The 22,413-nt window shown below is 44.9% G+C and overlaps 1 protein-coding gene across 3 annotated transcripts in view; it reads right to left on the bottom strand.

Annotated features, from left to right (window-relative positions):
- NLRC5 (NLR family CARD domain containing 5) overlaps positions 1 to 22,413 on the bottom strand; it is a 264,118-nt gene that overhangs the window by 19,465 nt on the left and 222,240 nt on the right. For all 3 annotated transcript variants that reach the window (XM_073605527.1, XM_073605525.1, XM_073605526.1), the window contains exon 42: positions 20,559 to 20,642. In XM_073605527.1, coding sequence (XP_073461628.1) covers positions 20,559 to 20,642 — 84 coding nt within the window. The remainder of the gene's footprint in view (positions 1 to 20,558; positions 20,643 to 22,413) is intronic.

Consider the following 22,413-nt stretch of genomic DNA (forward strand, 5'->3'; position numbering starts at 1 on the left):
TTTTTTTTTTTGCTAGAAAATTACTTAGAACCCCCAAACATTATATATATATATATATATATATATATATATATATATATATATATATATATATATATATATATATATATATATATATATATATATATATATATATTTTTTTTTTTTTTCGAACACCCTAGAGAATAAAATGTCGGTCATTGCAATAACACAATACTTTCTGTCACACCATATTTGCGCAGTGGTCTTACAAGCGCACTTTTTTTTGGAAAAAATACACTTTTTTGAATAAAAAAAGTCAACAGTAAAGTTAGCCCATTTTTTTTTTATTTTGAAAGATATTGTTACGCCGAGTAAATTGATATCCAACATGTCATGCTTCAAAATTGCGCCCACTCGTGGAATGGCGACAAACTTTTACCCTTAATCTCCACAGGCGACGTTTAAAAAATTCAACAGGTTGCATGTTTTGAGTTACAGAGAGGTCTAGGGCTAGAATTATTGCTCTTGCTCTACCGATTGCAGCGAAACCTCACATGTATGGTTTGAACACCATTTTCATATGCGGGCGCAACTCACGTATTTATTTTTTATTTTTACACTGTTCTTTTAAAAAAAAAATTGTGTCACTTTTATTCCTATTACAAGGAATGTAAATATCTCTTGTAATAGAAAAAAAAGCATGACAGGACCTCTTAAATATGAGATCTGGGGTCAAAAAGACATCAGATCTCATATTTACACTAAAATGCAATAAAAAACAAAACAAAAATGTTGTCATTTGAAAAAATGTAAAAAAAAAAAAAAAAAATGTCCCTCTTTAAGAGCTATGGGCAGAAGTGACGTTTTGACCTGCAATGATATGGAAAAGGGTGGGGGCCATCTTTCCCTCGCTCGTCTCCGTACCAAGCCAGCAAGAGGGCGCGATCGCCTCTGCCGCTACCGACGGCTCCGGTAAGGGATCCCTCCACTGATAAAAGTGATCTTGCGGCGAATTCGCCGCAGAGACCACTTTTATATGAAAGTGGAATGCTCGCTAAAGACGAGGACACTGGAGTTATGGCAGCTAGCTGCTGCCATAACAGTATTCCTCTTCAAAGTAGCAACGTAAAACGATGGCGGGCGGTCCGTAAGTGGTAAAAAAAAAAACAAAAACCTTTAGATATCCTACACTCTCATTGAAACTGAAATTGGAGGCTTGAACTGCATACAGGGAACATAAACGCAACCTAGCTGGTCAGTACCTCTTCTTTTTTTTTTTTTTTTAATTCAAGCCTTGCAGTTGTCCACCAAGCCAAACCAGTTCTCTTTATCTGTAACCTGTGTGACAGGGCGAAGTCCTGCCACTGTGGAAATGTAGGAGAAAATGACACAGGCTTCACATTAAGCCTTAAAGCGGAGTTCCACACAAAAATGGAACTTCCGCTTTTCGGAACCCTCCCCCCCTCCGGTGTCACATTTGGCACCTTTCAGGGTGGAGGGGGGTGCAGATACCTGTCTAAGACAGGTATCTGCACCCACTTCCGGCATAGACTCCCATGGGAGTCTACGCCTCTTCCCGTCCCCACCATGCTGTCTCCTGGGAAACACACAGCTCCCAGGAGAGAGCGGGGACCACTTGGGACGCGCAGCGCGACTCGCGCATGCGCAGTAGGGAACCGGGAAGTGAAGCCGCAACGCTTCACTTCCTGATTCCCTCACCTAGGATGGCGGCGGCAGCTGCCTGCTGACATCGCTGGACCCTGGGACAGGTAAGTGGCCATGTATTAAAAGTCAGCAGCTGTAGTATTTGTAGCTGCTGCCTTTAAATATCTTTTTTTTTTGGCGGTGTGGGTGGACCCCCGCTTTAATGCATAGTTCTAGAGTCTAGACTATCGTTTCAGAGAGGAGAAAGCTGAGGAGTTTCAGAGAGGAGAAAGATTTTCTCGCGATTCTGTAGTCCTGGATTGGGGCCTGGAGCTTGAAGGTTCCAAAGTGTCTTGGGTGGGATGGAACCTTCAATCCTGTGTCCAGATTTTACTGGGTGCCTGCAGCCTGAGTGAGTACACAGGTGTCCAAGGTCATTATATACTTAAGCCCGAGGATAGCGCAGGGCTCCCAGTTTGGAGACAGCTCCCATATTGGAGACAGGAGGTCTCACCCAGGGGTCAGAGGAGCCTCAGCCAGTAGTCAGGACATGAGAGGTCTTGTCCCAGGAGTCAGGTCAGCTCCTATCCAGTTGTCAGGAGAACCCCTATAAGGCAACTTATGTTTATGTGAACTTTCCTTTTTGTATAATAAAAGTGGACTTCCAGGCCCTAAAAATACAGTTTGGACTGGTACAACCCATTGGGAAAAAGCATCTGCCACATGAGTATAATCATCCCGATACCACACCTGGTAATCTGGGAACCCCCTTTTGCTTACTTGTAATGCTATTCTCAAACGCACCCATTACTAAGTACATCAACCAGATAATGTGTGATATATCAGCCAGACAGAGAGGACACTACATAGTTTCAGTCTTTAACAATCAGATCCACCCAAAACATAAGTGTTGAACAGCAAATATCCAGCTATAGTAGATCATATAAAACTAACATGGGGTTGTAAAAGCATAAGGTTTTTTTTATCTTAATGCATTCTATGCATTAAGATAAAAAGCCTTCTGTGTGCAGCAGCCCCCCTAAAACACTTACCTGAAGTCCCTCTGTCCAGCGATGTCCACAAGTGTCTCAGCCGTCCGGGATTCTCCCTCCTGACTGGCTGAGGCACAGTAGCGGCACCATTGGCTCCCACTGCTGTCATTCAAAGTCAGCTAGCCAATCAGGGGAGAGAGGGGCGGGGCTCGGTCTGGGCTCTGTGTCTGAATGGACACAGGGAGCTGTGACTCAGCTCGGGCGCCCCCACAGCAAGCTGCTTGCTGTGGGGGAACTGAACGGGGGAGGGGGTTACCAGGAGCAAAGAAGAGGGACCCGAGAAGAGGAGGATCCGGGCTGCTCTGTATAAATTCACTGCACATAGAAGGTAAGTATAACATGTTTAGTATTTTTATAGGAAAAAAAAAACGAGCCTTTACAATCACTTTAAGATAAACTGAGTTACATAAGAATGCTTGCAATGGTGGACCATGCTTGTACAATGCACACTAGCATTGGCAACTTGATATAACGTGACAAGATGATAAACAGGAGTACAATGGGGAGACAGGGACACATGTTGTCACCCTATACAATAAAAAAACCCAGCCTTTAGAACCACTTTAAAGTGAATCCGTGCTTTACTCATGTAGGATAAAGTAATACATTCACTAAAATACCAGCTAAACCAGCTGCACATGCTGATCTTCCCTATGCTCCTTTTCATTTTGGGTGAGGAAGAGTTAGCCCTGTGTAAGCTTTAAGTCTTAACTTGGGACTATACACAAGGATAAGGGCCCTGTCAACCCCTATATGGGAGGGGTGTGAGTCACATACTCCCCATATCCAGAAGTACTAGGTATTTCTTTTTATTACCAAAAGATGGACAGCAGTGAAAAGCAAAGGAAAGTTGAGTATGTGCTGCTGATGTGGTTGAACCTAGGATAAAGCTGACAACAGCAAGCACATATATTTTAATAAATGGGCTAAAATGCATTTCCCCAGGCCCCTTGAAACAGACACCCTCCTGTCAAGTTTGTAAAGCAGCTAGATAGTGAATGTTTTCAAAATAGCTCTTGTTTTCAGCAACCCAAGACCTAGGAAGACAAATGACCTTTATTCTAATTCCGCGTACAGACGATTGGACATTCCAACAACAAAACCGTGGATTCTTTTCCGACGGATGTTGGCTCAAACTTGTCTTGCATACACACGGTCACACAAATGTTGTCGGAAATTCCGAACATCAAGAACGCGGTGACGTACAAGACGTACGACGAGCCGAGAAAAATTAAGCTCAATAGCCAGTGCGGCTCTTCTGCTTGATTCCGAGCATGCGTGGCACTTTGTGCGTCGGATTTGTGTACACATGATCGGAATTTACGACAACGGATTTTGTTGTCGGAAAATTTGAGAACCAGCTCTCAAATTTTGTTTGCCGGAAATTCCGACAAAAAATGTCCGATGGAGCCTACACACGGTCGGAATGTCCGACAACAAGCTCACATCGAACATTCGTTGTCGGAAAATTCCGGCATAAGAATAATCTTACAAAGGAGATGACAGTTGTCTGATCCATGCTCAATGTTTTACCAATAGTTGAAAAAAGTAGAAAAATAGTGCTGGACTAAAGTTATCTTAATGTTATTGCTATTGCGATTTTAAAGTATTGATGTTGATGTGAATAATCTGTATCCTGGGAAGGTGAGTTCTACACCCCACAGAATCTTCTTGGCTTGTAGTGTGATGCAGCACCCGGGTGTTTAGGCAGGGTTGCTCCTAAATTTACCTGCCAGGTATAGCTACCCTGGCTAATTGTTGAGGATCAATTGATTACACTCTAATGCCGCGTACACACGTCAGATTTTCCGACGTGAAATGTTCGATAGGAGCTTATGTAGGCTCCATCGGACATTTTCGGTCGGAATTTCCGACAAACAAAATTTGAGCTCTGGATCTCAAATTTTCCGACAACAAAATCTGTTGTCGGAAATTATGATCGTGTGTACACAATTCCAAAGCACAAAATTCCACACATGCTCGGAATCAAGCAGAAGAGCCGCACTGGCTATTGAACTTAACTTTTCTCGGCTCTTTGTACGTGTTGTATGTCACTGCATTCTTGAAGTTCGTAATTTCCGACAAGATTTGTGTGACCGTGTGTATGCAAGACAAGTTTGAGCCAACATCCGTCGGAAAAAAAACATGGATTTTGTTGTCGGAATGTGCGATCGTGTGTACGCGGCATAAGTCTGTAATTGCTGCGCTTTTCTCTTTTGCCGCTAGGTGGCCGGGTACCTGATGGCATTAGATATGAGAAGGGCAATTCAAGTTCAGATTATGGGTATACGGGGTATCCCAGCCAATGGGCAGGGGTTTTCTTAAATTCCTTGGCCTGCTGGGAGAACCTATATATGTGGAGTCAGGTGATCTGTGTTCTGTGCCACCTGGACAGCTGTCTGGGTGGACATGTGTTGTACTGCCCGAGTTGCTAGGCCAGGGATTGGGCCCATCCCTGGCACATCTGGCTGCTAGGCTGTCTGAGGGCCTATCCAGAAGCAAGAGAGCATCGTAGGGTTGGGACTGCGGCTTGCAGTCCAACCAAAAGTGACGGTTTTGCCGGATGGGGGACCTGTTGTGGTCGGAGGTAGAGGGGAAGCTGTCGCCAGTAAGGGACTATCCGCCTAATTACCAGGGACCACAGTGAGTAATGGCCCGTACACACGATCCGAATATCGTACGAAAACTGTCGTCTGAGGAAGAATCGTACGATTTTCGGATCGTGTGTACACTACTTTCGAGAGCCAATCACGACAGTTCATCTGATATTATTCAATCGGACAAGCATGAAAATTTTCTTCATACGATACCAGATCGTACGATTTTCTTTTAGTCAGTATAGTTGTCGTCCGAAAATACAATACAAATACATTACAACACATGACATCACTTCTAATTTTTTTTTCCTGTCGTCCAAGAATTTTCGTGACTTTACCTTTTCAATTTCTACTTGCGACTATTAAGCGAAAAAGGTTGTATGATCTGTCGTATGATATTCGGATCGTGTGTACAGGCCATTACTGAAGCAAGTACCGGAGCAGCATTCTCACCAACCAGGGGACGGTGAAGAATCGGGAAACTTCAGTGGTTATCAAGCCAGGGACCCAACCAGCGGAGGTGATGCTTGCAGAGCAGCCTTGTGTGTCGAGCCAGGGACCGAGCAGGCCAGTGGGGTGAAGCTTGAGAAGTGTCTGGAGTGCCAAGCTATGGACCCAGCAGAGAAGCGGGGGTGACGCTTGAGGAAGATACCACCCTGAAGATTGGAGGAGCTCAAGGGATTCAGTGGCATTGAATCAGCGGGTTTGGTGAGAGACCGGTAGCTCAATGGGCTGAAGGACTACAAGGAGTGATTGTAGTGGAAGTGAAGGAACTGTTACGCTTTGTGTTAGGAACTGTTAAAGACTGTTACCATAGGAGTCAGCATTCCTGCACGTGCAGATGTGGCATCTTGCTGGATGCCTTTCCCTGCTTGGCTGTCCTCCTATTGAAGTCTTGGCGGCATCTGCCAATTGAACTTGCAACTACTTAAGGGTGTCTTGGCCCTAACCCTCTTTCCCCAAAAGTTTGTTAAGAGAAATAAAAGTCTCTTTTGCATTAAAGAAGTGTCTGGCACCCAATGACTTTAACCACCTTGCACCCACCATGCCTCACAGCCTACTATATACAGAAGGATGTCAGCTATCTCTGGCCCTGGAGGTTCTCCTTAGACTGAAGAAGGCCTGGGACCTTGCTACAGTAATGTAACAAAAATAGAAATAGAAGTCCCACACCACTGCTAAGAAGTCCTGATGCAACTTTATTCAAGCATGTTTCGGGGGACCACGAATGCCCCCATCATTAAGGCTTGATTTGAAAGATTGTGAATAGACTAGTAGTGAACTGGCCCTTTAAAGTTATTACTTTCAGTGTGATACACTGCAAAATACCATTAATGGGCCCGTTCACTTCTAGTCTATTCACATTGTTTCCAAAGAAGCCCTGATAAAGGGGGCATTTTGGACCCCAGAAACGCATTGGAAACTGGATTATTACCTGACTTTTATTGGAATAATGTTTTATTTGGACCTCCTAGCATTGGTGTGTTGCTTCTATCTAAATTTTTTGTTACAATGTTTTTCCAAGGCTATTCATACATGATTAATTTTGATTTTGCTTGATTCTCTCTTGTTCAGCAAAGTCATTCAATATCCCTATTCATGCTAACAGCCTGCATGGAGGAATTTCCAGTGACACATACTTTGTTTAAACAGGGGCTGCCTGAATACAGTGCTGACATCTGACATTTTATAACATCAGTTCCTGCCACTGTGCCACTGCCTAGTAGTAACAGAGGGACCATTGTAGGAGTGTAATGAATTCCATTGAAGCACAGCAAGGCAGTGCAAAACAGGAGAGACGTTTTTTATAAAATGCAGTTAGTGTACAATTGCAGCTTCATTTATAAATGCTCAAGCAGAACAGAGTCAATTTGAGACAAGTTTCTGCACTGAACAATAACAAACATGCCCTATGTGCATCCTTCCTTTTGTTAGTTAGAATTCGATCTGAGTGGCTGCCATTTTTGCCTTGCTAGGTTGCTGTATAACCCAAATAGGCCATGGCCTAGGGCGTCAGCAGGCTAGGGGTGGAACAAAGCCATTGCATTGCATTACATTGCATAATGGTACTGACTATCAGTACCACAGTCACACGTAAAATAAAAGGTTCTAGGCTGCTGTTCTTCCTGCTGGTGCAATCTGGCTGGGTCCCCATTGTTGTCCTTGCACCGTTTGTGCATCTGTGAAAGTAGAACAGTGTACTGTATACTGTGTTATATACATTTGTATGCATTTATGTTAGAAGTAAATTGCAAAGTATACTTACAACCCACCCAGACTATATTGTATATGCATGCATTGAATTAAACTGGCAGCAAATAGTTTGCAGAAATCTTTAGGTGGTCAGTAGGGATGAGCTCAATGTTCGGGTCGAACATAAGTTCGACTCGAACATCGGATTTTCTCCCCCATTCGCAGAATAGAGAACATTATGGGGCATTCGCGGGAAATTCGAGCGCTGCGGAACGCCAGATAATGCACTGCGAGATCGAAGTGCATTGCTGTATGATGATTGGCCAAAGCATGCACCTGACCTGCATGCTTTGGCCAATCACAGGGCGCTCTGCTGAGAGAGCCATAATTGGCATGGCTCAGGGGGACTAAGTCCATGCCCCACACTATATAAGGCTGCTTGCATAGCGGCCATGGGTAGTGTTGTTGGCATGGACAGAGAGATAGCTTGAGTTAGATTAAACAGGCAGGTTATTCAGTTAGTGGCAGTGTATTTGATATACCGTATCTCACACTTCACAGGTTGCCACTGGAGTTCTCTTCCACTCCTCCATGACGACATCATGGAGCTTGTGGATGTTAGAGACCTTGCGCTCCATCACCTTCCATTTGAGGATGCCCCGCAAATGCCCAATAGGGTTTAGGTCTTGAGACATGCTTGGCCAGTCCATCACCTTTAGCCTCAGCTTCTTTAGCAAGGCAGTGGTCATCTTGGAGGTGTGTTTGGAGTCACTATTATGTTGGAATACTGTCCTGCGGCCCAGTCTCCGAAGGGAGGGGATCGTGCTCTGCTTCAGTATGTCACAGTACATGTTGGCATTCATGGTTCCCTCAATGAACTGTAGCTGCCCAGTGCCAGCAGTACTCATGCAGCCCCAGACCATGACACTCCCACCACCATGCTTGACTGTAGGCAAGACACACTTGTGTCTTGACTACCATGACCACAGGACATGGTTCCAGTAATCCATGTCCTTATTCTGGTTGTCTTCAGCAAACTGTTTGCGGGCTTTCTAGTGCATCATCTTTAGAAGAGGCTTCCTTCTGGGACGACAGCCATGCAGACCAAATGGATGCAGTGTGCGGCATATGGTCTGAGCACTGACAGGCTGACCCCCCACCCCTTCAACCTCTGCAGCAATGCTGGCAGCACTCATACATCTATTTTCCAAAGACAACCTCTGGATATGACACTGAGCATGTGCACTCCACTTCTTTGGTCGACCATGACGAGGCCTCTTCTGAGTGGAACATGTCCTGTTAAATGGCTGTATGGTCTTGGCCACTGTGCTGCAGCTCAGTTTCAGGGTCTTGGCAATCTTCTTATAGCCTAGGCCATCTTTATGTAGTATGTAGAGCAACAGTTCTTTTTTTCCTCAGATAGTTCTTTGCCATGAGGTGCCATGTTGAACTTCCACTGACCAGTATGATAGAGTGAGCGTGATAACACCAAATTTAACACACCTGCTCCCCATTCACACCTGAGACCTTGTAACACGAGTGAGTCACATGGCACGGGGGGGGGGGAGAGGGAGTGGGGGGAATTGGCTCATTGGGCCCAATTTGGACATTTTCACTTATGAGTGTACTCACTTTTGTTGCCAGCAGTTTAAACATTAATGGCTGTGTGTGAGTTATTTTGAGGGGACAGCAAATTTACACTGTTATACAAGCTGTACACTCACTACTTTACATTGTAGCAAAGTGTCATTTCTTCAGTGTTGTCACATGAAAAGATATAATAAAATATTTACAAAAATGTGAAGGGTGTACTCACTTTTGTATATATATATATATATATATATATATATATATATATATATATACTCTGCATTTAGTGTAGCCTATATCTACAGTGCATTCCGTGATGTACTATTTCTAATACACTTCAGGCAGTGTACACAGTATCTAATACAGTGTGTACAGTTTCTACTACACTTCTGGTGGTGTACACAGTATACAATACAGTGCAACCCTTGTACACTTTTTAATACACTTCAGGCGGTGTACGCATTATCTAATACAGTGTAGTGTGGTATTGCAAAACAAAAAATTCATCATGTCTGAAAGGCCACCAAGGAGAGGCAGATGCTCACAGGCCACAAAAGAGGGCAAGCAGCCTCTGTGTCTACAGTCAACAGTGGTGGTCGTGGAGATGGTGCATCCTCTGCAGGTGGCCGTTGGGCACGCTTGTCCTTTTTTGCTGCAGCTGGCCGTGTTATTGAGCCACAACATGCAGAAGAGTTGGTGCAGAAGAGTTGGTGGAGTGGATAACGAAGCTGTGCTCATCCTCCGTCATCCAGGCTCAGAGCAGTTTGCCGTCCAAAGCAGCTGCCAAAGAGGCCTATTCCACTGGCTCTTTGTCCACAGTCACTCCTTCCATAGCCCCACCATCATGCACGGAGGAGTCCCCAGAATTATTCGACCACAGTGTCAGTTATATGCTGCTGGAGGATGCGCAGCGATTTGAAGGCTCTGATGTTGGTTCCAAGGTTGAGGAAGGGAGTAACGTGAGCCTAGAGAGAGGGGGTGCCACAGAAGGGCAAGAAACTGGCAGTCATGTTTCACAAAAGTATCCATGAGGGGTTACAGTGTTGTGGCACTACCACCACCCGAGGCCCAATTTTTCTTTCCCTGTTTAACAGGGGCATGTAATTACAATTCTTGATATAATATTTCAGAGCAGGGCCCGTTCCTACGTCCAACAAGAGTAACTGTGAGGGCTTACAGTGTTCGGGCACCACCAAAACCAAAGGCCCAATTTTTCTGCCCCTGATTAACAGGGGCATGTGATTACAATTTTTGATCTAATATTTCACAGCAGGGCCCGTTCCTGTGCCCAACAAGAGTATCTGTGAGGGGTTACAGTGTTGTGGCACCACCACCACCACCCAAGGCCCAATTTTTCTGCTTCTGTTTAACAGGGGCATGTAATTCAAATTTTTGATATAATATTTCACAGCAGGGCCCATTCCTGCACCCAACAAGAGAAACTGTGAGGGCTTACAGTGTTCTGGTACCACCAACACCTAAGGCCCAATTTTCTGCAGAGTATATAGGGCAGGCCTATAGTATATATACTGCTGTTTAGAGTATATGGGGCCTGGGGGACCCCCACGCCATTTTTTAAAAAATTTGGTGCATGGTTCCCCTTAATAACCCTATCAGACCTGAAGTGCCTGGTATGGATTTTGGGGGGCGGGGACATACACGCCATTTTTTTTGGTATTTTTATCTATATTGCCAGGATCCGACAATACATTACAGCCGCAAGCAGTTTTAAATTACATTTTTTCCTTTCGAAATTCAATTTTGCTGTGGCACTGTTATAAACATAGGAAAGATGCGCTACTTTACAGGCATACTAAGGACACCCCTCAAGCACGATATTTAAAGGAATATTTTGTATTTATTGTTTCACTTTAAGCATTAATAAAATCAATGCTCCCGAAAAAATGGCCGTTTTTAAAACTTTTTTTTGCATTGATGCATGTTCCCTTGGGCAGGACCCGGGTCCCTAAACACTTTTTATAGCAATAACTTGCATGTAAGCCTTTAAAATGAGAACTTTTGATTTTTCACGTTCACGTCCTATAGACATAACGGGGTTCGCATGTCCGAATTTTCTTTTTTTGCCATCAATGAGTACCTGTGCAAGTATTGCACCAGGACAGGGTCATGGGAGCTTGGCTTCTTTTTGCCACGCCAGTGGCTACTGATCAAGGATACATGCACTGTCCTGTCACCATTTTAGGTGGCCACAAGGATGGTGAGCAGCGACAATGCATGCATCAGTGACACTGTCCCTCTCATCTTCCTGCTGGAGCACATGCTTCGTGGAATCATGGACAGGGCACTTGAGGCAGAACAACGGGAGGAAAAGGAGAACGTCCTATCCTCTCAAGGCCCCCTTTATCCAGATAGCATTCCTGCGGGCCCGCCAAACACACAGGAAGAAGAGGAGGAGGGGGAGGAGGATTGTGTCAGCTTGGATGTAGAGGATAACACTCAGCAGCAGTCTTAAAGGGATGGTTTTCAGTCCCCAGAAACCCAAGGAGTTGTATGTGGCTGGGAGGAGGTAGTTACGGATAATGTGATCCTTAGTAACCCAGAGGACTCAGAATCGAATGCCTCTGCAAACTTACACTGCATGGCCTCCCTGATTCTGCAAAGTCTGCGAAAGGACCCTATGATTTGTGTTAAGGAGAGGGATAATTACTGGTTGGCAACCCTTCTTGATCCATGTTAAAGCTGCAGGGTAAAGTTGCAGAACTCATCCTGCCTTCGCAGAGGGAGCAGAGGATGAAACATCTTCAGAAGACCCCTGAATAAAGGTTTGTGTAACGCATTTCCAGGCCCTGGGAGGTTACCACTTCCTGGTGCTGAACAACATGTTGCTTAGGCTTCGTTCAGTCAGAGGAAGAGTGGTGGAGAAGGTGGCCAGCTGACCGATGCCTTTAAACAATTTTTCAGTCCTCGGCACCAAGGTCTGATCAGTTCAATTATATGGTGCAGGAATATCTAGGGGCAAAAGCAGACTTGGAAACCTTTCCAACAGAGCATCCACTGGGTTACTGGGTCTTGAGGATGGACTACTGGCCAGAACTTGCTCAATATGCAGTCAAGCTCCTGGCCTGTCCTGCATTCAGTGTGCTTTCTGAACGCACATTCAGTGCTGCTAGAGGGTTTGTAACGGATCAAAGAGTGCGCTTGTCCACAGACTCTGTTGATAGGCTCACATTCATAAAAATGGATCAGCAGCTATCAAGCACCTGATGCTGATGTAACTGATTGAATTTGCTATGGATCTGGGATCCCTTGAAGACTGCCTATGCTGACTATCCTATTCCTCCTCAATCTTGATGATGCTAGCTTCCAACAATATTTTTGGTTTAGGGCACCACCCAAGGCCCAATTTTTCTGCCCCTGTTTTGTGCCTGGGGGACCCCCATGCCATTTTTTTTTAATCTTGGTGCAGGGTTTTCCTTAATATCCATAGCAGACCTGAAGGGCCTGGTATGGATTTTGGGGGGGACATCCACGCCATTTTTTCTTTTTGGTATTTTTGGTGCGGGGTTCCACTTAATCATAATACCAGACCCAAAGGGCCTGGTAATGGATCTGGGGGGGGGGACCCATGCCGTTTTTTTCAATGATTTTTATCTATATTGCTGGGATCCGACAATACATTATAGCTGTGAGCAGTTTTAAATTACATTTTTTCCTTTAGAAATGTCATTTTGCTGTGGTACTGTTATAAACAGGGGAAAGATGCGCTATTTTACAGGCAGACTAAGGAGACCCCCCAGGCACGATATTTAAAAGAATATTTCATTTTTATTGTTTCACTTTAAGCATTATTAAAATCACTGCTCCTAAAAAAAACGGCCGTTTTTAAAACTTATTTTTGCATTGATACATATCCCCTGGGGCAGGACCCGGGTCCCCAAACACTTTTTATGCAATAACTTGCATATAAGCCTTTAAAATGAGCACTTTTGATTTTTCATGTTTGCGTCCCATAGACTTTAAAGTGATTGTAAACCTTTGTTATTTTAAATAAAAAAAAACAAAAAACAAACATGTCATACTTACCTCCACTGTGCAGCTCGTTTTGCACAGAGTGGCCCTGATCGTCCTCTTCTGGGGTCCCTCGGCGGCTCTCGCGGCTCCTCCCGCATCATAGGATGCATTAAGGTGAAAAAACACGAGGGTTTACAACCTCTTTAACGGTGTTTGCGTGTTTGCACATATTTTTTGTCTGTTCGCATGTTTTGCTGCGAACCAAGCCGGGGGGGTGTTCAGCTCATCCCTAGTGGTCAGTTTTAGATGTACAGACACAGAGTGGGAAGACTCTTTTAGCCTCTCTGAGCCCTGTGATATCTGATCTCTTTGGTGTGATTCCAAAGCCAGCCAGTTGATAGGGATAGGGCAAGACCACTGGCATATTGGGTCAGCTAGTATAAGTCCAGAACTCGTGTTAATATAAAACATGATCACATCTATACACACATATTTTACATGGATGATTCTAGAGCAGCCTTTCTCAACCATTGTAATACAGAGGAACCCTTGAAATAATGTTCCATTTTCAGCTTACCCCTGCTAAAAATGACATCATCAATACCTCCCAACTTTTTGAGATGGGAATTAGAGACATCTATCAGCAAAAGTATGCAGGCATAGGACACACCCCTTGCCACGCCCCCTTAAAGGAGAATTGTACAAAAAAACAAGATTTGTTAAACCCACAAGTGCTTTTTTTTACCTCTACTATTCCTTTATATTGGGTTTTGGAATTTACAAATGCAGCAATCTAGAAATCAGATGAAAGGTTCAGCGCTGGAAAACACTTTATGATAGATAAAAAGTGTTTTTTATATACAACTATATAGATCAGACCAAAATGAGGGACAAATGAGGAGGAATCAGGGACAGTCCCTCGAAATCAGGGACAGTTGGGAGCTATGCATCATCTATAGCTCACTGTACATTAGAATGAAGGTCAAGGAGAAGAATGCTTCTTACATTTTGGGTCAGTTGGAAGAATCCTCTCCTACAGCTAACAGATAATTGGTTTTAGTGGCAACTTATCTGAGTGGCAGAAACTAATCCCTGCTTAGGAAACACCCAGTAACCTCTGGAAGAAACCTTGGGTTCCACAGAACACTTGTTGGGAAAGGCTGTTCTAGAGAGTAGAATTAAAAATTTGCTACTGATATGTCACAGCTGACAACCACACCACTGCAAATCCTTAGCTAAATAGAAGGCTCCTGTATTTTCACTAGATAGATGTCTGATTCTGTAGATATTGTTCTTGATTAAAACCTCCCACAGAGTTCAGTAAGAACCCTGGGTGTCAGGAAGGGCATGCCAGCAACCAAGATGGTAGCCGCAGAAGACATCCTGAACCTTCAATTCCTGTTAGAAGAATGCCGCAGGTGCACCTGCGCGGGCCACGGTGCGTGCGCGTACCTTGTAACAATTCATGGCGGCAAGATAAACAATTTAAACTGGGTCAGCACCCAGACTCAATGCTGTCTGCTTTACAGCGTTCCCTGTGTGTCCCTGCTATCCAGTATCTGATATCTGTTCCTGTTGTTTGACCCAGGCTTGTTCCTGACATTCCTGCCTTCTGCCCGCATCTGACCCCAACTTGTCTCTGACTCTGCACCTGCCTGCTCCTTCTGCTACTTCACTGCCAGCCCATTACCGATCCGGCCTGTACTCTGACTCCTCTCCAGCCTCTGCATCAGTTCCTGACTTGTCCGCCTGTGTTTGACCCAGCATGCCTGTACCTGCCTTCTCTCCAGCCCTTTTGAGAGCATCCATCCCACTTGCAGCTGCATCTGCCCCTCAGCCTGTGTAGTTCCAGTACCAGTCTGTTCCAGCTTCCTGCTGTTCCTGGTCTTCCGCTGTGTCGGTATTCCTCCACAGTCCCACTAGGAGTTCCAGTCCAGCTCTACTGTCAGCGATCCTGCCAGGCACTCGTGCAACTCTTTACTCCCGCACCTCCTGTCTGCTATACCAGGGGCCTCAAGTCAGAGTTGTAAGAGAGGCTGTCCTCTGCATATCAGGCTCTACCACCAGGTACGTGACACTGGGTGAGCTATACTAATTGCTATTGATTCACAATGCAGCCAGGGTATAGAAGAATTAGCGATGTTCCAGGCAGTCATCCAAACAATTTGAGCTGCCAAGCGGTATAACCACAGATTGGGAAGGCCTAAAACTCCTTTTATGCTTACCCTTTGCATAGTAAGTAAGCATACGAACCATCAGACTGATGCTCTTTCAGATAAAGCTGTTTATGCTGCAACAGACTCTGTAGCACTTCAATTATATTGAAGGTAATGAATGATTGTGCCTAGCAGTTCTAGCAGTTCAAAGTATACCTTTCTGGCTTTGCTCCACACTCCAATGCTCAGTTCATGGATCACAGCAGTGTAAGCCATACTAAGATTTTCATGTACAATTTGCACTTCTGCAAAATGTACAGATCTTTATTAGCACAGCAGAGTAGAGCCTTCTTAGAACAGAAGGCAATCACATGTCTTATTCTATGATATATCACAAAAATTAAGGGTCTCTTCTTCATTTCAGGATAGTGGGAAAAGCCATGCAAATTATTCCTTTATGCCCTGTTGCCAACTGTACACTCAGAATACTATGCCTTATCTATACTATACACCAGCAGTTCTTTATGCATATGTAACAGCCTTCTAGTTAGGTTCTAGGTTCTCAGGTAAATTTAGTTCTTTTCAAGCTCCTCTGTAATCAGTGGAGCAGTTGTTGATTGCTTTGGGCTGATCAGGGTCCCACAGGCTGCAGGCTTGACTGCTTCTCCCTGCCTTTTGAAAGACTCCAGAATATAGGAGTGGAGTAGGTCAAATGAGTAGTCTGAATATTTTTGGGGTCTCAGTCAATCCCTGGGGAGGCATGCCCAGTAGGTGGCTGCAGAGCACATAAATAGTCTGGGGATTGGAGCAGTCAGGGGTTCTTGTCCTGGAGGGGAAGTTCCCATCCCAGGCAGCCCAGCTGAAGATTACCTGAGCCCATCAAGCTCCCAGCTATGCTAAAGCTGGGGGGCCTACTTGCTAAGAACCTCTGAAGCTAAACCAAGGGGATTTCACCTAGGATCTGTTCTGGAGAGTTTACTAATTAAATATATGCCTGACACTGGAGGGAGGCATCCAATTACCCAAGGACTTGTGAGCAGTAGTACAGATCTGAATGCAGGATCTGGGTGACTGTTGCTGCTGTTAACCCCTGATACACTAATACTAAGGCTTGCCTGGCCTGGAACATTGCTTATGGTGTCCCAGTGCTGTTCATTCCCTGAGCAATTGTTGAAGGGACTGTTCTAAGAAGTGTCTGCAGAACAAATAGTGCCCTCCCATTACTATTCAACGTTCTGGAATATCCCACAGCTCCCTGTGCCCTATCCAAGTCTGTTCAACAAATGGTAAAAAGGCAACCTCTATACTGTTTCTTGGGACAGAACAGTGAACGTTTCTGTGTGCCTGCACTAGTGGGAAAGGGACCTGGAACAAAATTAGCGGGAGCTTTTGGAGGTGAGTTCTACAACAGTTGGCCATGGGACATAAAGGAGAGATCTCCATGGCTCTGCCAACTATCCTAAATTGAGAACAAATTTCCTTATGTTTGGAATATGTGATGGAATGGGACACCTAAATATCTTCTTCTCTAACAAGACTTTTCTGTGCTACACACAGGTTCAGTGAAGGTTTTTTTTGGTTCCTTTAGTCCCTTCTCGCCATAACTTTCTGTGTTATAACTTCTCACTGACTTTCTTAGCAATCCATTCATAGGTATAGACTAATAGTTTTCCAACAAATCACATACTTTCACATGCTTATTTTTCAATAGTGAGATTTCCAGATAAGGCTGCAGTAAAGATTCTGAAGCCTATATAAACCTATGCTACTTGCTAAAAAAATACTAAAATATAAAATGTATCCTTGTAAATATTTGTCATTAAAGCAGATGTAAACTCAGCCTGATACAAATCTGGCAGGGGTTCTACCCCATCAGCACACTATCCAGAACGTAATAAAAAAAAATTACACTTTAAGCACTGTGAATCAAAATTATGTAGCGGTACCCCCCGTAGGGGCTGCTGAGTGTTGTAGTCTGTCTGTCACCCTGCCCAGCCAGCACACAGTTCTCATTCCCCCTCAGGCAGAAAACCAGTCTTTGAACCTTGTTTTGCATTTTTATTGAGTGGAATGAGGATGGTATACTCATGAGATGCCCAAACTGATTGCAGAAAAATATACATGGGACTGACGATATACACCTCTGGTATATACAACTCCAATCTTCAACTCCAACACCTCCAGCACATCACTTACTTGCACATTACGGACCAGCTAGCACTGATTTGTAGGCCTGACACTGGCTCAGCAAGGCCTAAGGTGAATGCCCTTTGAAGGCAGGGACTGCGGGCCCCTTTAGTTTAGCAAAATTGTAGATAGTCCCAATGCTAGCTGTCCATGTGGCTACCACATCTTCAGGCCCCGCCAGCCCTTATGGCTGCAGCTGCCTCTCTCCACTGCCCATGACACCCCAGTCCACTCCTCTGGCTCTGCACCCATCTCAGACCGCACTCTCCCAGTCCTCTCAGGCGTGCCTCCCAGATCTCCCGACTGTGTGACACTCACCAGCCCTCTTGGCTGCAAGCTGTTGTTCCTCTCCTGGAGACTTTGCCTGGTAGTGCTCTCCCACTGTCCTCTCTTGCTCCCGTGCTACCTGGCCAGGACACCTCCGTGCGTCGTGAGAAAGGCCCTATCCTCACCCGAGCCGCAGGCCCAAGGTCACCTTCCTAGACTGGGGAGCACCCTCCTAGGCCACGATAGCCTAGCACTCTATCTCCAGCTTCCACCCGAACAACTCCTCCCCCAGCTGGGCTGACCCTGGGTATTTAAAGAGGCCTGCCCCTTGCCAATCCAGGTTGGGGATTAGTCAGGGTTCCCCAGAACACCCCAGACAGCTCCACCTCCCCTCTCCTCCTTCCTTTCCAGAAAACACCAGAGCATCATAGAACTAATTGGGAGGTCTTGGTGATGCTGCCTGTGAGTCATCCAGCTCTACTCTGAGTCACTCCCAACCCAGACCAAAACACACCCAGGCTTGGCTACCAGCCAAGCCTGAAAAATGTACCTACTCTCACAAAAAAAACATACACTATCCTTCTAGCACACTAGAGGGTGCTACAATTAATTGCCATTTTATTCATAAAACAATGTTTTCTCCTAGCCAGACACTTCTTGTCTGTCTACTTGCACTTACACCAGCATCAGCAGCACATCATTGCTCCAGATGAGTTTCTTGTATCCCTGGATGTGCCCCTGCTAGGTAAATTCACCCTGCCTACCAGCCCTTGTGATCGCTGTCACTGGTAGAAAAGGTGAGGAAAATTCCTAAATTTTGAGTTGTCACCAGAACAGGAGATGGGAAGAAATCTTCCAATCAGGGTACTTGTTCAGGGGACAATTGGATAGTTTATTTCGCTTTATGTTGTGTTTACAGGGCAGGGAGTCAAGGAAAATCTTCCCAATGGGATATAGACAGTAAAAAATAATAATAATATTAATAATAATAATAATAATACTAAGGCTTGACAAAAGTTTTAACCATTCCCTACTTTATCCAAAATGTTAATTTTTTTTTGGCTTTAGACATACTTTAACTAAATGTTATCCAGTTATAGAGTTTGGATTTTCTTTCAGTTTCTGATAATTAGAAAATAATTTACGCATATTTAGTCTCAGTAGGCCTTGGTGAGAGTGAGATATGGAATCATATTGTTGTTTGAAGGTGTTTAAACTAGAACTAAATGCAAAATGTTTGTTTTTTTTCACTTTGGTCAAAATAAGGCAGGGTTATAATCCCGTCAGGATTTTTTTGCCATTTCTGTCCTATTGGGGAGATTTCCCTTCACTTCCTGTCCCATAAGCAAAATAGGAAGTGAGAGGAAATCACTCCAAAGTGAGGAAATGCCTGGTTGTTACCAGGGTCACCAGAACTAGTGTCTCTATTGGATGATTTCCCCTTTATAACTGTTATGGGCACAACCTAAAATGTGGGTTATTCTTTTACTTTCACTTTTGATGATAATGATAAAAAGGACAAATTGAGAGATAAATCTCCCTAAGAGGGGCTCAGACAGCAATAAGAACCTAATCCCTTTCTACTCTATTCAAAACTAAAAAAAAAAATTGCCTTTGGTTATACTTTAAAGGCTACCATTTGCATAAAAGTGACAATGGAAACAAGGTTCCCTGTTACTTAAAGGAGAAGTCCAACCTGAGCTCGTTTGGCTGGGCTTCTTCAATGGGTCACAAGAAATCAAACCGTTTTGCACTCCTGTGACCGTTTTCAGCAGAGATCGGTCTGAAGTCTGCTCTCTAATGACATCTCTGGATTCAGTCCAGGCACCGCGTCATCCTGACTTTGGAAGTCTGGATCCGCCAGGTGCCTGGACTGATGGAAGGAGAGCTGCTGATTGACAGGCAGCAGCTCTCTGCTTGAGGAGGAGAGAGAACTGAGCCATCAGTGGTGTTCGTGGCTCGTTTCTCAGTGAAGAGGCAGCGGGGGGACAGATGCAGCATTGACTTACAGTATGTGCTGTAAGCAGCGGAATCTGGTACTCCATTTTGGGGGGGGCGAGGGGGGTTTGAGGGTGGCAAACAAACCCCCCCCCACGGGTCGGTCAGTCACCCACCAAACCCCCCCAACCCCGTTGCTCGCTCACTCATTCGTCCGTCTGCCCCACCAGCCCACACTTACCCCTGCGGGGAGCGGGACCGGAGACCAGGGGAGCCAAGCCGAGTTGAAGTGTCAGGCGCGCCTGGATGACGTGTGCGCCTGAATGAAGTGGGGGAGGGAGAATGGAAGCCTATGCTTCTCCTCTCAGCCAATCGGCATGATTTGGCCGGGAGGAGAATCAAGAAGACAATAGAGCGAATATTAATTTGCTATTGTCACACAAGTGGGTGGGCTCGCCCTTTTTGAAGCCAATTAGAGACTCCGACTCTAATCGCGTGTTTAAAAAAAAAAAAAAACTTTGAAATCCATGAGTCTGGTGTCTTGCATGTAAATTAGGGGCCAGGCGCATGGATAAGGGGGCGGCGCCCCTAATGAGTGGCTGCCACTGACTGTAAGTGCCATACTTGTAGGTCAGTTGCAGCACAAAAAGTCTGCCCAAAAACCCCCCATATAGTTATCATTTACCCATCCTGCCTTGCGGTTATGACCCTCCATATATTAGATGCTTGTGCACCCTTAAAAGCCACACATGGGCAGTGCAATCCATCTATCTCTGTCACAATTGGTGCAATCCATTTTGTTGTTTGTCTGCTCATAATTTCTTTTTGGGAACCCATGACATGGACAGGCTGCAAGCTTTAAATAACTACCCCTTCCCCCCAACAAAATAGATGTTTGCCTTTCACTACACCTAACACGTAAAATGGTCTAATATCTTTTCAGCATATTCTAGGACAATGCAGAACTGCTTGTTTTAAAACAGAAGTAAAAGTTGATTTACCTGATGTGTTCAATCCTGGGACAAGAGACCAAAGCATCCACAAACTGATCTCCAGGTACATTCTCAAGACCACAAGACTGTAACCTGTGTGAAAAACATATCTGATTATAGTCGACAGTACAAATAAATAAAAATTATGTAATTGCCCATAGAAAAAAAATCCAGAGCTACCAATAGTGTCTTTTAGTTCGTAAATTTCCCAAAATAATACTTTTAAGGCTTCAACCAAGCTTGAAAATAGCTCTGAAAATGTCACAAACTGAGACTAGAGTGACCAAGGCCTTAGGCCCCTTTCACATGATCAGTCTGATCGGGTTTGCCTGTCTGTTTTTCAGTTGGACCCCACTGGATCCTCCATTCACTTCTGTGGAGCAGCAAATGTAAACAAACTTGTGTCCATTTAGAACCCTATCATATGGGCCGGACTCCGCTTGACTCAGTGAGGGATCTGTTCGTTGATTCCACACTGAGCAGAGCAGAGTGAGTGGATGACAGGTCCGTGTCCACTCAGTTTATGCAGAGCAGACGTAGACACAGCTCTGCTCTATGAACAGCCCGGTGTAAACGGGCTGGCTGTCCGTTTAGTCAGTTGTCCTTCAATTTGATCCACTAGATAGGAGGGGAACAGATCCCTTTCCATTTTTTTTTTTAATTGGATCGGATTGAAGGTAGTCGGGTGTAAGGCCTCATTCACATGAGCTACATTGGCCATGGTGTGGCAAATTTACTGCAGATACCTATGGCTGAGATTCCAGGTGTTCCAATCTGTAATGACTCCTCAGCCTGCATGACTCAAGGGCAGGCTGAAAGGAGCCAGGGCTGTCTGTGGCTATAAGCATGTACCCTCATGTTTCCGCACATCCAGTGGTTAATTGTGGTTATAAACAGTTGTTTGGGCCCTGGACAAAATCTGTCTCCGTTCAGTGTCAGACATCTGTCCCTAATTGCAGGTTATGCATGAGGCCCTAGGGTATAAGTTCACCTTTTCTGAAAAAATCCCCCTATCTCCCCCCCTCCAGGTCCCCGATGTACTTACCTCTGTGGGTGATTACCTGTCAGTGTGCATGCAGTCATTGTAGCAGTCCTTCCATTTGAAATCCTTGCCCTTCTTCATTCTGTAGGGCTCCTGGGACAGATTAGAGCGATTCTGATTGGGTATCGCTGCCATGTGACCGTTTTGACCAATCAGAAATGCTTTGATGCATGATGGAAGCCCTGATTAAAGAAGGGCAAAAAGAGTGGGGCTTTCAAATCCCCAGGCCGGCACTAACAGCTCATTAACCATGGAGGTAAGTACAGCAGGGAGTGTGGGGTGTAGGGGGGGGGAAAGGGTGGTTCACCTTTTTTAATTTTTTCTGAAAAGGTGAACTAAACCTTTAAACACTGATCTTGATGGTAATACAGACTGACACTTTAAACAAGCAGCTTGCAGGCTTCACTAAGCTTTAGTACAACTTGAATCTTGCTGAATGCTTGTCTGAGTCTTAGCGAAAGCTTGTTGTATACACAGATGACATACAAGCTGGAGCCCATGTGATTATGTATTGGCTGGAGCCCATGAATTAATACCCATTTATACAGATGAGGATTCACTAAAACCCCTACTGCTACCTGTACCAGTGTACACTGATGCCGCGTACACACGAGCGGACTTGTCCACGGACTAGGTCCAACAGTCTTTCCAACGGACTTTACAGCATAGGTCCGACGGACTTTCAAACAAACGGACTTGCCTACACACAATCACACCAAAGTCCAACGGATTCGTACTTGATGACGTACGACCGGACTAAAATAAGGAAGTTCTCAGCCAGTACCCAATAGCTGCCCTAGCGTCGGTTTTAGTCCATCGGAC

This window comes from Aquarana catesbeiana, linkage group LG11, assembly GCF_042186555.1.
Source record: "Aquarana catesbeiana isolate 2022-GZ linkage group LG11, ASM4218655v1, whole genome shotgun sequence".
Taxonomy (NCBI): domain Eukaryota; kingdom Metazoa; phylum Chordata; class Amphibia; order Anura; family Ranidae; genus Aquarana; species Aquarana catesbeiana.